At 37.7% G+C, this 15,163-nt stretch overlaps 1 protein-coding gene across 2 annotated transcripts in view; it reads right to left on the reverse strand.

Annotated features, from left to right (window-relative positions):
* LMBR1 (limb development membrane protein 1) overlaps positions 1-15,163 on the reverse strand; it is a 70,294-nt gene that overhangs the window by 10,911 nt on the left and 44,220 nt on the right. For both annotated transcript variants that reach the window (XM_082499526.1, XM_082499525.1), the window contains exons 6-13: positions 12,888-13,014; positions 12,382-12,450; positions 9,898-9,962; positions 8,696-8,768; positions 2,587-2,667; positions 1,451-1,527; positions 1,130-1,207; positions 168-241 (exon numbers count right to left, since the gene is read on the reverse strand). In XM_082499526.1, the coding sequence (XP_082355652.1) occupies positions 168-241; positions 1,130-1,207; positions 1,451-1,527; positions 2,587-2,667; positions 8,696-8,768; positions 9,898-9,962; positions 12,382-12,450; positions 12,888-13,014 (644 nt within the window). The remainder of the gene's footprint in view (positions 1-167; positions 242-1,129; positions 1,208-1,450; positions 1,528-2,586; positions 2,668-8,695; positions 8,769-9,897; positions 9,963-12,381; positions 12,451-12,887; positions 13,015-15,163) is intronic.

Consider the following 15,163-nt stretch of genomic DNA (forward strand, 5'->3'; position numbering starts at 1 on the left):
CTAAAAGTCTTAAGAACCAAAGACAAAAAACAAAAACACTTCGAGTGCTTGAGAAGGACGGACCTATCTCTTTCTTCTTCCCAGGCTAGTGTCTTAGTAAATTACCAGTGTCCCAGAAAACTAGACAGAATACTTGTTAACAGACAGAATTCTTAAGGAAAGGATACAAAATCAAAATGATTTCAAGCGCTGCTCCCACAAAACCAAAGGTGGATAGGGAGGCATTTCCTATTCCAGGCCCCTACAAGGACAAAAATGCTTTGCGTAATTTAATAACATAGATGCAACTGTTCCTAAAGTGAACTTCTACCAGGACCCCCAAAACTAACATCTGACATGAAATACAGCCTTCTCTCAATTCAGTATTTATGGGGCTTTCTGATGTTCTAACCTGCAAGTCTCCCATCCAGCTAGCTTTCAAACCGGAGTGAAAGGTATTACTAAGACAGAAGGTGTAGCGATTCACGTTTTATGCACACTGCATCTCCCCACCATGCTGCATTTTAGATGTACTCCATTACTCTGGAAACTAAAATAGGAGGTCTCAAAAGACGACACTTCTAGTTCTTCGTAATACCACAAGCAAAGCAGCCATAACCGCTAAAAACCTTTTATAGCTCTGCAAGCTCATACGCAGCTATACGCAGGGGAAAGCATTACCAAGCTAATTAAAAAACCCTCATAATTAAAGACGCTACTACTCTATCTGCTGGTTTTTTACTTTCTTGAAGTATTTTTATCATAAAGGAGGAAAAATGTCATGTTTTATAAGAGGACCATAAACACAAGACAGCCTTTTCATATTTTGGTTTTTTTTACATAGTTCCTTAAATTGAACATTTCCAGACTGTATAAAAGTAGGAGACATGAGTAAAATGCAAACTCCTGACTTACTGATTTACTTTACTGAATCACTGTATCTTCATAAAGACTACTTCTGGACTAGTTTTATTGCAAACTCACTATAACACGACATGTAATAAATGTTTCTGTGTGCACAAGACCGAAACCTAGAAGGTTGAGGCTCGTTAGTTTCAGTGTTATTAAAGCAGAAGTTCTCACTTGCACTTTTGTAAGGGCTCCAAAGCATTACTAAAGTTATAAAAATCACAAGAGAAGTTTACTTTACCCCTGATCCCTTTGGCATTGCAGTCTCATCAACCAACAGGTAAAGAATGTTGAGAGCAACTAAGAGGACCGAGATGGACTATAAAGAAGTAGAGACAGTCTTGTTGTTTAAAAGCATTCCACATTTTTAAAATGTATACATTTATCCTCAGCAGATTTCATAACGTTAAGTTTTTTAAAAATGGTCAAGAAAGGAATATCAAGTTTGTTGCTTAAAGATACATCACTCGAAAATTTTAAAATTATTCCCCCAAATGACCAAAGATTTCTTCATACTTTTTTCTATGGAAAAAGAAAAAAAAAAAAAAGCACAAGTTCTTACTGTCTCAATCAGCAGCAATATCATAACAGCTGGATAGACTAAATTCCGTTCCCAAGCAGAAGCTTTTTTCCGCCGTTCTGTTCAGAATAGAAAAACAAAAGCTTAATACCATAGATCACCTTAGGATAAAACAAGTAAAAAATATTTGGGTATCTGTAAGCTCTCGTTATAACTATAGGTAACAAAGTAATCTTATCTTGAACAGACACCAACCAGTGTATTGCAATATCCACCCTGAAGAACTGTACAAAGCAATGCCAAAAACATGAAGCCTCTTAAGAGAAAGATTGGGGAGACACAGATTTTTCTTTCTTGTTTACACGTCTCACCATAACATTTTTTTCTGTGGCATACAGCAGTTTTGCAAAGCTTAAAACATACGGAATTTAAAAATGTGTTGTTTACATGTTTATTTTAGTATAACCTGAAGGGACAGAACGGGAATTTCAAATATTTAAACAGTATTTTCCTCCGGTAATGTAAGGCAAGAAAGACAAGACTAACACACTACACATCATTGCTATGGCAAAAAAAAAACAAACAAACCCAACCAACTTTTTTTTTTTACCAGTCTTAGTTTTTCACATAAGACACTGATAAATGAAAAATCCTGCAAGCCTTTGAATAAGTAAGGAGATTCCTGTTGAGTGGCTGCCATTACCAACAGTAGCGCTTTTCAGTTTTAAAAGACACAAACCTGCTAAGAATTATTTTACTGTTTTTAACCACAATTTAACTTCTGTAGAAGTAACTCAAAAACAGAGAGGAAAGTCGTGATTATTTTGGATAATCTAAGACATAAGTATAGCGTTATATATGAAATGACTGTGCTATTGAGCTCCACGTGAGGAAGTGGAGTATGTCACACTTTCTCTAAAATCATGTTAAAAATAAGATCCAAATCAGATTCCCTGCTTAAATTTGTTTATTAGAGGGGCGTAACGATTCCATGTGATGTGTTTGTAGAAAACTATGACAATTTGAAAGGACTGCAAATGCACACATTTAGTTAAGAACAAACTGGAATCAATCGAGTGACTGCTATGAGCTAAACGCAGCATCTTAAGGTCATTTACTAAACCACAATCTACATGAAACAGTAGAAAAAAAAAAAAAAAAAAAAAAGACTTTATTACCTAGATTCGTCTTCTTGCTTTTCACTTTTTCAAGCTCCCGTTCCAACTCTACTGTCTGGTATTCCACCATGGAAGATACACCTTTTAAAAACAGAAGACAGTATTTTCTTTTGGATGAGACTAACTACAGTACTGTAGGACACACTGTGACAATTCAGGTTTAGGAAGCACCACATTAATACTTGTGGCTTTAAACTGCAGGTGGTTTTTTGAGACTCTTCAACTACTTTTCAAAAAACAGAGGCTTAGTCAAGAACCCTCTAATTCTGTCTAACCAGAGGCGCTCAACATATCAGAGGTTTCGCAGTACAACCTTCTGCAATGCCTGCCTATTCTGTTGACCAGCTGCTGCAAGGAGTAACCTAACAGTTACTGCAGGGTCACACAGGTCCAAAAACCAGTTGTGGTGTAGCAGCCTGACACAGGATGGCTCAAATGTCTCATTGTGGTACCTCTATACGATTCTTGTATCAAAATGTAAAGAATCTCTGGATGCTCTTCAAGGTCATTACTATTTAGCAACTTAAAGACAAAGTGGACCTTTGCCTCCAACCTAAGTAAGTTGGGGGCTAGACTTCCAGTTTCAGCTCCTGCGTCTTCCTCCCTCCCTCTCCTTTTTACTCAGTTTCCATATTGCTGACTTGCGCTGTTGACGTACCTTCCACTTGTATCAGTTTACCTGATTTGGTCAGTCTCTCTGTGCCACAGAGCTCCCTCTAACACCCACAACCAGATCTTCCTCACAACCACTCATGAGGCCATATTCTTTCCTTTTTACAGTTTACAGCACTGTTGTGTAACTCCGCAAACTCCCTCCTCTACACCAGCTCAAAACTGACAACCATAATATTAATTCCTCTCCCTCTTGCTAATTTTCTGCCTACAAGTTGCTCAGCAACTCTTCCTCCTGTCCCTACATGGGCTCTAGGGAACCCAGCCCATTTTTCCCCTCCGTACTTTTTCTCTCCAACCTCCCGTTCTCTTCCGGCCACCCATCTTCTCCAGTGCAAGCACACTGTGGTTTCTCTTCTTGATTCCAGTTCCTCTACAAGCACCTCACAGTGTTCAAGCAATGATACAGCTCTGAAATGCCAAGTAGAGATCTGCTATTTCAGTTCTGATCTCATGATTTCTACTTTAGCTTTTACTCTTTGCAATCACAAACGAAATATATTTCCCGGGATCAGTTAGAAACACTCCCCACTCTCATCTTTGCCCCACTTCCATCGTTTCTATTTCTGAATAATCTCACCTGAAAATAAATTAAGAGGGCTCATATTTTCCCTGTCTATTCCAGGGCAATCTCACTCTGCAAAAACACTTGTGGCAGTGACAGTTCAAGGTCTTAATAAACCCTGAGTCCTCTCTGTTACCTTCTTTCTTGATTTACATTGACACTCTTCACCTGTTGGCCATTCCCTACCTTCGGTCTCACCTTTGACTGCAGACTAACCTGTAATAGCACCATGTTCCAGATACTTTTTTTTTTTTAAACGCTCTGTAATAAATTTCTATGGGATTAACAGTCTTGTCCAGGCTTTTATCTCAGATCTTGATCATTTGCCTACAAAAACTAAATAGCACTTAGGCTGCTGGCACACTAACACTACTCTATAGTCCAGTCTCATTTCCTTATTTTCTGTTGTCTGCTCATCCATCCAGCAATCTCAGTACAAGATAAGAAGGTCAACTTCTCATCCCATCCAGCCCACGCTCTCCCCATATTCCAGCACAGTGAGGTCCTACCTGAAAACCAAGACATACAAGAGTATTGCTTGGACTTTTTCTAAAACTTTTACTTTTTTTATTTTCAGAGTATTAACGCTGATTTGTTCAATGCAGTCAAATTACCAATGAGGCATCCAACTGCTGCAAAAATTAATTTTTAAATGTTTAATTACCTGATTCTTTCACACACATTTTTGCATATAGCACATAACCTCTGACCTATGCCTAAACATTTATCCTTGATATCAGTGATACAGTGTGCATGTGGTAATATTTACAGCGTCTTCAAATATATAAATATCTCAAATCCCAGGACCAACCAGTAAGACACACAAATGCTGTTTTGTAACAATTTCTGTTCACTTGAAGTGCCTGCAATACAAACGTCAGTTGAATTTCTCAGTGTTTGTTAAATAAGTAATCATAATATGGGGGTTCTTAGAAAACACTGTTTTTTTTAAAAAAAAACAAATCTCATCATTATAAAAATAAGCTTTTGGGCTGATGCATTCTGTCTGAAAAAAGTTTAAAACATTTGTTTTATGGAATGACTAACTACAAATTAAGCAAAAAGGATAGCTATAGAGCTCGGTGGAAAAAGTCTCGAGAACTTTAATGGAAGCAGCTGAAAAAGTAAGAAAACTCAAGTTATCATCTGACATTTTCTTCTTCTCCATAATTGATTTAGGGTTCTCTGAGGAAAAGCTTTATTCAAGACATATATTGTCTCCTCCCCTCAATATAAAAATCCAGAGCTCAAAACACTGATATTCATGGGAGTCATTCCAACACAGTCACATTAGGTCCCCAAGAGACACTTCAGTAGACATTCTGAATCATATTAATTGCAGTTCTAGTTCCTCCTTAAAAATAGCAGCAAACAACAGGTTGCTATACAAAAGGATATTTTAAGAGAGGGGAAGGCAAAGTTTCAGATCAGTCAAAAGAGTATTTGAAAAGGATGCAGCTAAATTCTTAAAAGCTCTATAACATTAGCTTTATTTCAAACACGCACAAAGTTCAATGTCAGCGCTGTCTAGCCAATAAATCAAATTGGTAGACGAGACTTGTTTGGACTAGCAATGAAAAGTTAGAAGGGATTCTCCAAGAAAGCCACAAAGCAGCTCATTTAAGGTCAATTTAACGGTATTATTCTGTTTTTCTTCCAGCCCCGACATAAGATTTCAGTACCTCAAAGGAAATTGTAAGAGTATCTATTTGCATTCCCCCTAGGTGATTGGCAGTTCAACACCAATTAGTTCAAAATTACACTGTTACTAGCGTGCAATAAAAACAACACCTTTCATCTTTCTTACATAGGTAAGGATACCTTCAGAGCCAATAACTTTGATCAAGTAAGTATTTTTGATCCTACCCCACCCGTCTCTTTGGATTCAGGAAAACTAATAGCTGAAGGCAACTTTTTTCTTTTAATATCAAAAAGTCCCAGCTTTATTCTTCGACTGTAGGAGTGATGTGGGTACTGAAATATAATACACTGGAAACAAACATTTTCCCAAAGCCCAGTATCTCTTCAATAGATAAAAATACTAGGGTAGATAACATGATCAAACTTTCCCCTGCCTCCTCCTCCGATTTTCAGTTATGCACTGCAGACATCTGAGAAGGAAGAAAATTAGTTTCCGCAAAGAAGATATGCAGTTTCACAGTTAGATTAATTTTCAAAAATGAAGAGCTTTACAGAATACTATCAATTGCATCACCACCACAATAGTTACATCTATACGAATCAAGAAGGGCACCAGCTCACACAGCAAAACTTTTTTTGTCATCTGAAAACAGAGGCTTTACCCAGCCTATTCAGTGGGAACAGTGATTCGTGCTGCACCCTTCCTATGTTCAGGCATTGTCTGAGGAAACATTAATTAGGACAGGGCAAAGCAGTGCTAGGAGTGTCATAGCAATTATTCCACCAAGAAAAGAGAAAAATCAGCATTGACAATCGCCAAGTATTGCTTCAGCCTGTGCTCCGGTCCTCTTCACTTTTAATAAAAATTCAATTCTTTGGTTATACATATAAATGGAGTGTATGTTTCAGAACACACTACTGCTGAACTGACCAGCAGGGTTACTTAAGCACATACATTCCCACAACTGTGGAAGAGTTGCAACAGCCATGGCACGGTAAGCACATAGCCTAATACATCTGCTCCGATACGGCAACAAAAATACTTACACGGTCCGCGTGTTAAGTCACATATTATGGCCGCTAACATCACAGCTCTGCATTTATTGACGTAGTTAGCACCACACCTCCATTTGTACACATTTTTTAAAAATGCAATAAACACGATAAGCATGAGTCTTCATAGCTCTGGCAAAAACGGTAGCTATTCTTCTGGCATAATTTGTACGTATTAGAAAGACTTCTGGCAGAGAAGATGAAGCTTTCCATGCTTGCCACATAAATGAGAACCATACCTAAAATTACTTGAATAATTACTCACAAAAACGTTGCAGAGTATCTTCTCATGCACGTAACATATTGCCCTCCACCTACATGCTATATCCAAGTTCAGACTTTAATGGACTTAGGCAGAAAAGTAAATAAATTTTCCCTGTATGCCAAACTATGGGTTTTCAAGCATTCCTTCAGATGGTGGTGTCAATACCATTCCTTCAGCACATGAAAGAGAAGAATTCAGTTCCCTCTCCTGTCAAAGGACATTTAAGCCCCGCGTCTTTCACCTCTCGAGAGCAGGCTGGTGAGAGCTCTGTGGAACATGGGTGGGTTGCAGTTCCACTTTACGTTGAATAGTAACCAATTCGCTGAGAGAAAATGCAGTCTTTTGGCAAGTAGTTAGGGGAGCCACCTGCACACATCCTAAATCCAGATCCAATTAGTAGGTGCCTACAGACTAGGTCCACCTCATGAGTGATATTACTAAGTTGCAATATAAACAACTGTTGCATAGACTTCTACGCAGAACAGGAAAAAATCATCAACTAAATAATCACATTCTCCATCTGAATAGTGGAAACCACTCTGTACTACCTTCTAAGATACTTGAATAACTATTAGGTCTTTCTTTTTTTTAATCACTTTTCTTGTACAAAAGCACAATCACCATGACAACATAAAATATTCACTAACAAATATTTTACAGTTGCTAGCAAACATCAAACACACAACAATTATAATTACCCCATCACAGCTTCAAAGACATCCACTGCATGCTCCTTTTTGCATGTCTGTATGCGAATGCGTATATATCCACATGTCAGTATAAAAACCCTAGCTTCCAAAACAGTAAAGGTGAACATTAAACTGAAACCCTAGCTGATTTTAGCACAAAGAACTCACTACTCCTCCACAAATTTTAAACACTGAAATAAAGACGACCACCATGATGTACCGTCACCAAAGGTACTTTCCCTGACCAAGCAACTTTGAAAGGAGACTTACTGAGACTTGAAAGAAGACTGAGATGTATGACAGAAGAGTGAAGAGTAAGAGAGAAAGGCAGGAAATTAAGAAAATTAAGGCTAAAATAAGTCATAAGAGAACACAACAATGGATGTGTCATGACATGAATATCCTTTGGTTTTCCAACCTGAAGCAATTGTATAAATTGTGGATGGACGGCTTATCCATGCAGTTAAAAGTGATTCAGAAGAGAGTTTCTACAACATAATTTCCAGGTTCATAGAATCGATACATTTTCCATAATCGGTGCCTGCTACTCTGCAATAGTCTTTCTCTTAGAAGCCAAAGCTTCATATTGGTTTTGAAATACTTCAAAACAGAAACACCTTATCAAGTAGTGCAAAACTGTAATACTAAATACAAGCAGTCTAAAACATTTGTATAATTATTCATTTTAATTATTCATTAACAGAATTGTTCAAATTACTAATTTCACCAAATAGCTTCTAGAATATAAAGGACTACTCCAATGTTTAATGAATTATTACTTAAGATTCTAAATAATAATGAACTGAAACAGAAAAAATCCTCCAAACGAAAACCAAAACTCATAATGCAGGAAGCTGAGCCTCTTGCTAATGTAAGTTCATTGTTCTGCAGACAAGACTAATATACAGTCATTTACCATTCTGAACTATTTTGCAGTGAGGGTGGTGGGTCTGGTCAACAACTCATTTTGCTTTCCCAGTCTCAGAATATTCACGTTAGAGCTGATGAGTACGTTAAAAACAAAACCAAAGCAAACCACACAAACACACGAGCCAATCCTGAACAGCAGGCAATGGAATGTAAATATGTAAAGCTTATTACATACTAAGAGGTTGAATTTTTCTATTTTGAGAGAAGCAGCTATGTAACAGTGAGATCAATACTCCTGACCAGAATCACTCTGTTCTAAATACTGTATTTGAAGCAGTATCAGAACAAGCATACCATTAAGCCTCCTCTGAATTGCTTCTTCCTCTAAAGTGATGATATACATCTGCTCATCTAGGTCTTCAAGGATCTGTATTTGGAAACAGAAACATGAACTGACTGAATATCAGAGTCACTTGTTTTTCTGACTGCACTAATCTAGTCAGGTTCACTTTGTTCTCGTAACCTATATTTTAAATACGTAGTCTACAACTTTACAGTACTGATACAAATAAGAACTCCACAAAAGATTATCCCATTCTGTTACAGACCTCTTTCTTTACTGTAAGCAAACTTTCTATTCAGTTTTCATTTCAGGCTAAAGCTCTTATGTTGTTTCAATCTAAAGAGACCGCAGAAATAGGGGACGGGACAGTACATCTGACCTATATTCAAATCATATCAAACTATCAACCCTCACACAATTTAAACAAAAATAACTGTAGATTTTGAAAAAGTGTATTAAAAAGTGACTTTTCACATAAGCCAGTATTTCAAGCAAATATAAATTGCTACTGGAAGCTAAAACCAAATAAATGAAGTCTGCGTACCACGCTTTCAGGTGCTTTGAGTTTAAAGCTTATAGATAGCAAGAGAGTGTATATTTTCTTTGTATTTTCAGGGTTGAACTGACTGATGAAAAGGAATTCAAGACCTAAGCACGCCCAAATTTTGGTGGATACAAACCAGGAAACACAATGGCAAAGTCACTAGAGCACTTGTACATGGTACAAACTTCACCCTTCCCTCACAGCATTCAGTACAAGAACAGCAGGGTATCTATGGATAAGAAGTTCTTACACATGCCAACTACCTACATTTCACCCACCCAAGAATACCCCCAGGAACCCTTCTTGTTACCCAGCCTTAGTTAGCCTTGTATCCTTTGCTCCTGAGCTCAAAACAAGCCCATGCTTTTCAGGTATTTGCAAACCAGACATAGTAGGTCATACTGGCAATAAATATTAGTATTAGTAGCAGTTATACAAAATGGAAAAATCAGAAGAGGACTATACCATAAAAAAAAAACTTTTTCTGCAGAAAAACAAGGCTTTTATGCTATATGAAAAATTTTAAACAAGTACACAAATATTGATTATAGAAACTGATGAACTGAAGAGAGAATTATGTCAAAGTGGAAGCATTCTAAAAGAAAGTTCCCTAATGCCATTCTGCCTTCTAACAGACAGCACAGGAGGTCAGATTTGTGTAACACTTACTGTTGGCTTCACCAGCAACTGACCCATTACTGTAAACATCCGTGAAAGTCCCACTGGCGTGCATACTGCAGAGGAAGATAATGCAAAACAGTGATTTGTAAGTCAAAGACCAATTTTTATTTGGATGTTGAATGTGTTATTCCACATATACCCAAGCACGGTTTTGAAGAGAACTGCAAGACCTTCAAACGCCAATACCAACTTTAAAACACGTTACTATGTGAATTTTGAACATGACAAGCATTTCTCCCCTCCAAGAGCATAACTGCTATTTTTTTTTGTCAACAAGGAACGCCATATAATCAGATATCTTAAACTTGCTCAAGTAATTATTTATTCAAAGTATGAGGAACCAGAGGCTATGTCTACACTATTAAATTCAGCAGTGCCAGGATACATTCCTGGGCATTAAGAGACTTGATTGTCTACACCAGTAAATTGCTAGAACTATCCGTGGCATGACTTGCCCTGGGCCAGTTAGCGCTTTCCCAAACAATTCCCAGGTGCAGTTCTGAAGTTCATGCAGTCCAGGAACCATTATCATGAAGAAATAAGGACCACAGCCACCTTCTGCAAACTGCAATATCATGGATGGAATGACAATAGTTGGCCACAGCACTAGGAAACATCTCCGGCACATTTAATCTATTAGCACAGGCGTAGCTGTAAGGTCAAGAGATCATGAAGCTGTTTTGCTCTAAAAGTGACACTGCAACTTCAGTTGATAGCTCAGCGACCAGATTTTAAGCTACTTTTCTAAGAAATAACAACTGGTCCTTTTTGATTGTAGCCTGTGATGGTTTTCAGGTATGGTGCATATATGCTTGTTGGGAAAAAGGCTCAAATCATGATAATAGAAAAAGATCTGTAAAAATCAACAGTTTAGGCAGAACAGCCTTTAAATAAGTGTGTAGGAGATGGAAGGAATTTGTAACAGCATGGATGAGGATATACATTTACAGTTTCCATTATAATAAAACAGTGTTGTCAAAAAAAGGAGAAGCACACAAGATTTTATTGTGAGGATTATACTTCTTTTTATTAACTAGTGTTTCACTATGACTACTATTTATTACAGGAAAAATACAAGGACTATTCAAACAGGCTAACTTAAGCTATTCTTCCTCTACTACAGAGGAAGCCTGCAGGAAAAGGAGAAAAGAGAAAGGAAGCGATGCTCCAAATCACCACCGCAATAAGCCTTACTCATACACTGCTTCAGCAATTAGGCCAGCTGAACATCTAATGAAACTATCCCAGCATCTACCACTTTCCCACTTGCTGTATGCTGCCCTTTCAGCTACACAGATATAACAGCTTGGAGAGCCTTAAATAAGCTCAGTGATTTGCTTGCATAAATTAAAAATAACACTTCCAAAAACTGGCATTTAATCCCAATTATTTTGGTGAACTGGTTTACAATAGCCCCAGAGCGCACGCTGTGTTTTCAGCTCTGCTGACACAAACTGCAAGACAGATGTGGGGAGTTTGTAAGCTAACTTCTCCATTAAAAAATTCAGCAACTGTTGTGAATCACACTCTTGAACAGCCTACATGAGACATTCAGAACCACTTGGTTTTGTACTTCCTCCCCTCCCTCCACTGAAGTGGATTTAAGAACCTCCACATCCAGAGAACCTAAGGAGACACATGAGGTCTCTGCGAGCAACACCTTTCATAGACAGATCTGCTTAGGTTTGTTTCGAATTATCGCGCCCCACTCTTTCTCCGCTTCCCTGTAAGTGTTAGCTGTAGACTATAAAGCCTGGAGCACAGGTGAAAACATGATAATCTAGAAAGGCAGATGTTCCTCCCCCCTTTCAGCAATTTTCTAGAAATTATTGGAGGGGGTTGACATTATAAATAGGATTTGGAACCTTTCGTCATCTTTCTTATTCCCCTGAACTGACTGACCGCTGGCTAGGACCAGGTGGTATAAGGTTGGGGTTTTTACTGCATTTGTTTTATATGCAATCATATACCTGACCTCCCAACTGGCCAGATACCAGTTCTGTGATTATAAAAGCTAACTGCACTGTGTTCCAACTTCTGTCTATGCAGGGAGATTTTCAATTAAAAAAAGAAGAAAGATAATTCACTGAATATAGGACAAACTAAGTGTTCCAAAATAACTTTCTTGCCATAGTACTGACCTCCTGCAGACATTTCACTTAAAAAATTGTGATTTCCTTTGCAGAATGGAGTCCCTATTTTTCAAATGGTTTAAAAAGTTAAAAGCTGAAATTACTTTGGGTGAGGTGTGAAGTTCCTCAAAACCTGAAAATGTAAGGTAGCATTTGTTCAAGCTTCAGAACTCAAACCTCACCAAGTTTACAGCTAAATTTAAACTTCATGATGAAAAAAAAAAAAAATAATCACCCGTACCTTTCACAGTTTTCACGATGAAAAAGTTTCCCTTAATCTTTAAAAAAAAAAATATGCATAAAATCATTCACCTTTTGGAATAATCAGGAAAATACTTACACAGAAGTAACAAGCATCCCATCAGTGATATACAGGAATATAAATACGGGAGGTAGAATTCCCAGAGGTCTGTAAAGAAAATATTGAGCACAGCCTTAGCTTATTACAAATAGGCTACTTATGTTACAAACACAACTGAAACAACTGATTTTCTTAAGCATTCAGGATTGAACAATTGTAATTTCAAGAATAAATTAAGAATTATTCAATTAATAATCCTGTAAGCAACTAAAACCCCAGGTACTTTAGCTTGAAAAATATCTTCAACTTTTACTTCCATTTTACTTAAGTCACTTGTTTTTAACCGACATCATGTCCATGAGCATGGAACTTCTCAGCATACTAAAAACAAATTTAACAGAAAAAAATGGTATCAACTAAACTAACACAGCTTCTTCCCAAGCTGTGCAATACTCACGTAGCATTTACTAGAAAGACACTGAATTGAAAACATCCATTTCCAAAGTTAAAATTAAAGTAGTGTGGTGTTTTTTTGAATTCCATACCATACAAAGACTCCATACTGGCAGCATCATTGTCTATGAGTGCTGAAGCCACCCATACGATGCCAAGGATAAGCAGTGCAAGAAGAATAAGCATTACAAGTGTTTCCAAAATGCGTGCTCTGATGCCCTGTGGGCAGAAGAGGGGAGAGGGAGGAAAGAACACAGCCAAGAACTTAGAATCAGATATTCTCAAACACAAGAAAAATACAAAGAAATAGCAGTTCCTTATTCCTAAATATATACTCACATTTTAACATGTGGACAAAAGCGTAACATGTAATGCACATTTAAAAGGCAGCGCATAAAAAAGGAAGTACTTATGGCTTTATAGTGCCCAGATTGCATTTTCTCCCCTTCAAACCACAGAAAAATGTTTTAAATTGCATATGCCTTACAGTTCTCATTAATCTCATTATTCCATAAAGTATTCTTTATACCAGATGATTTTGCTCGAGCATTTTTAAAAGATGGATTACTTTTCTAATACTTTCAGCAAAGAAAGTGGATTAGCAAATTTTTATCTATGATTCCAATCAAGGGAATGGAAAGCCAATTATGGCAAACAGCCAAATGGCCCAGCAAGCATTAAACCCTGCGCAGGTACAATGCACCAATTTAGTTAAAATACATTCTTCAACTGCAATTGCTTCTGCCCCGTTCCTCACAGTCTTCAGAGCCCTCAAGTGTACAGTCGGAGTACTGCTCGCCCTTATGCTGCCGCTGCAGCCGCATCCGTAACCTCCCATCTTTGCGTGCTCCGCGCTGAACGGAACACGTACGTCTGGTTTACAACACACACAAATCACAGGTCTACAAGCTTATACACCATAGCATTTGCTCGAGTCTAGAAATGTAACCGATCTAACAGTCGAGCGTTAGATTTGCAAATGTTAATACACCAAATAAAATATATATATATGATTTTGTGTATTTTTACTGGTGTTTTTAACACTAATTTTAAAGAACCGAGTTATTAGAACACTTTCTTCAGACATCCTTGCCATTAAGGTACCATCAGATTGCTGTTCATATAACAGTTTTATTTTTCTCCATTTGCCAGTATACATCTCTACAAGCAAACCCAATCTCGTTTCTCACACAGATTCACCCCGACTTGGGTATATGCCACTGAAAAGTCTACTTTGTAGTTAAAAGCAGAAAGCTTGTTTTACTTTATTATTTGTCTACTTTTATCACCTCTTCCCTCACTGCTTAATGCAAGAGGGTAATCTTTACATGACATTGACCCCGAAAATCACGCTTCCCTACACAACCACCGCATCCAACCATGAATGAGGACCTCAAGCATCCCAACCATGAGCACTGATGTCTTCTAGCACACCAGTTCCTCTCCACCTCTGCAGAACAGCTAAGGTAGCACAGAGGAAAAACAAAAAGAGACCTTCGCAAAATTCCCCTTAAATCTTAAAGTAGGCAGATTAAGTCCAACGCACAAAGGATCTCAAACACCAAATTTCAAATTAAAGGTAGTATGGATAGGATATGGATTTACTACTAAAGTGTATTTTCTGTACAATAAAAGTGGGCTTGAGGTTGTTAAAAGTTATTAAAATGTTATTTTTGTACCTCTCAGAAACTAGCTCTCAGTCTTCCATGAGTTACTTTGAAGGTGAGCACCTAAGACAAATATATGTATTTGACCATTAAACAGTTTTGAACTTGAGCAATAAATTACCAGGAAACAAACAGATTACAGTCTAAAAACTGAGCATTGATATAGAGCCTTCACTTCACAACAGAAGAAAGCCACAGGATTAGAAGAAAACCCAAAGCACTCATGGATATATGGGCAGAGATCTGCTTCAAGCTTTTCAAAAACCTCAAATACTCCTTTCCTCTCCTAGGCAGAGGAAAATACAAAGCTACCTTCTGGGTTTCTGAACGCCTTAGCCACAGAAAGCTGATTCCTTACTTCCCTTCTATGAGACACATGCACAAATCTCAGCCTCTCTGACTTCCAAGTTTCACAGCAACAGATTCTTCTGGACAAACCTGGATAGTGCTTCCTTTTACAGGGCAATCCAAACACCAAATCCTCCTCCCCTGGATGGAGTAGCACAATTGTAAGAACAGATAAAGAAGAAACATGCTGTGATAGAGACAGTCAATTGTAAATAGCATTTTTTCATATTTACTGCAAGCGTTCTCTGAAGACAGGTAAGATTAGGACAATACAAGTAACACTCACTCTCATAAAAAGAGAGATAACCACGGCAAGTACTCAGAGGTAACCACTGCTTTTGGCCAAAAGTACC

This window comes from Vanellus vanellus, assembly GCF_965231255.1.
Source record: "Vanellus vanellus genome assembly, chromosome: 2".
Lineage (NCBI taxonomy): Eukaryota > Metazoa > Chordata > Aves > Charadriiformes > Charadriidae > Vanellus > Vanellus vanellus.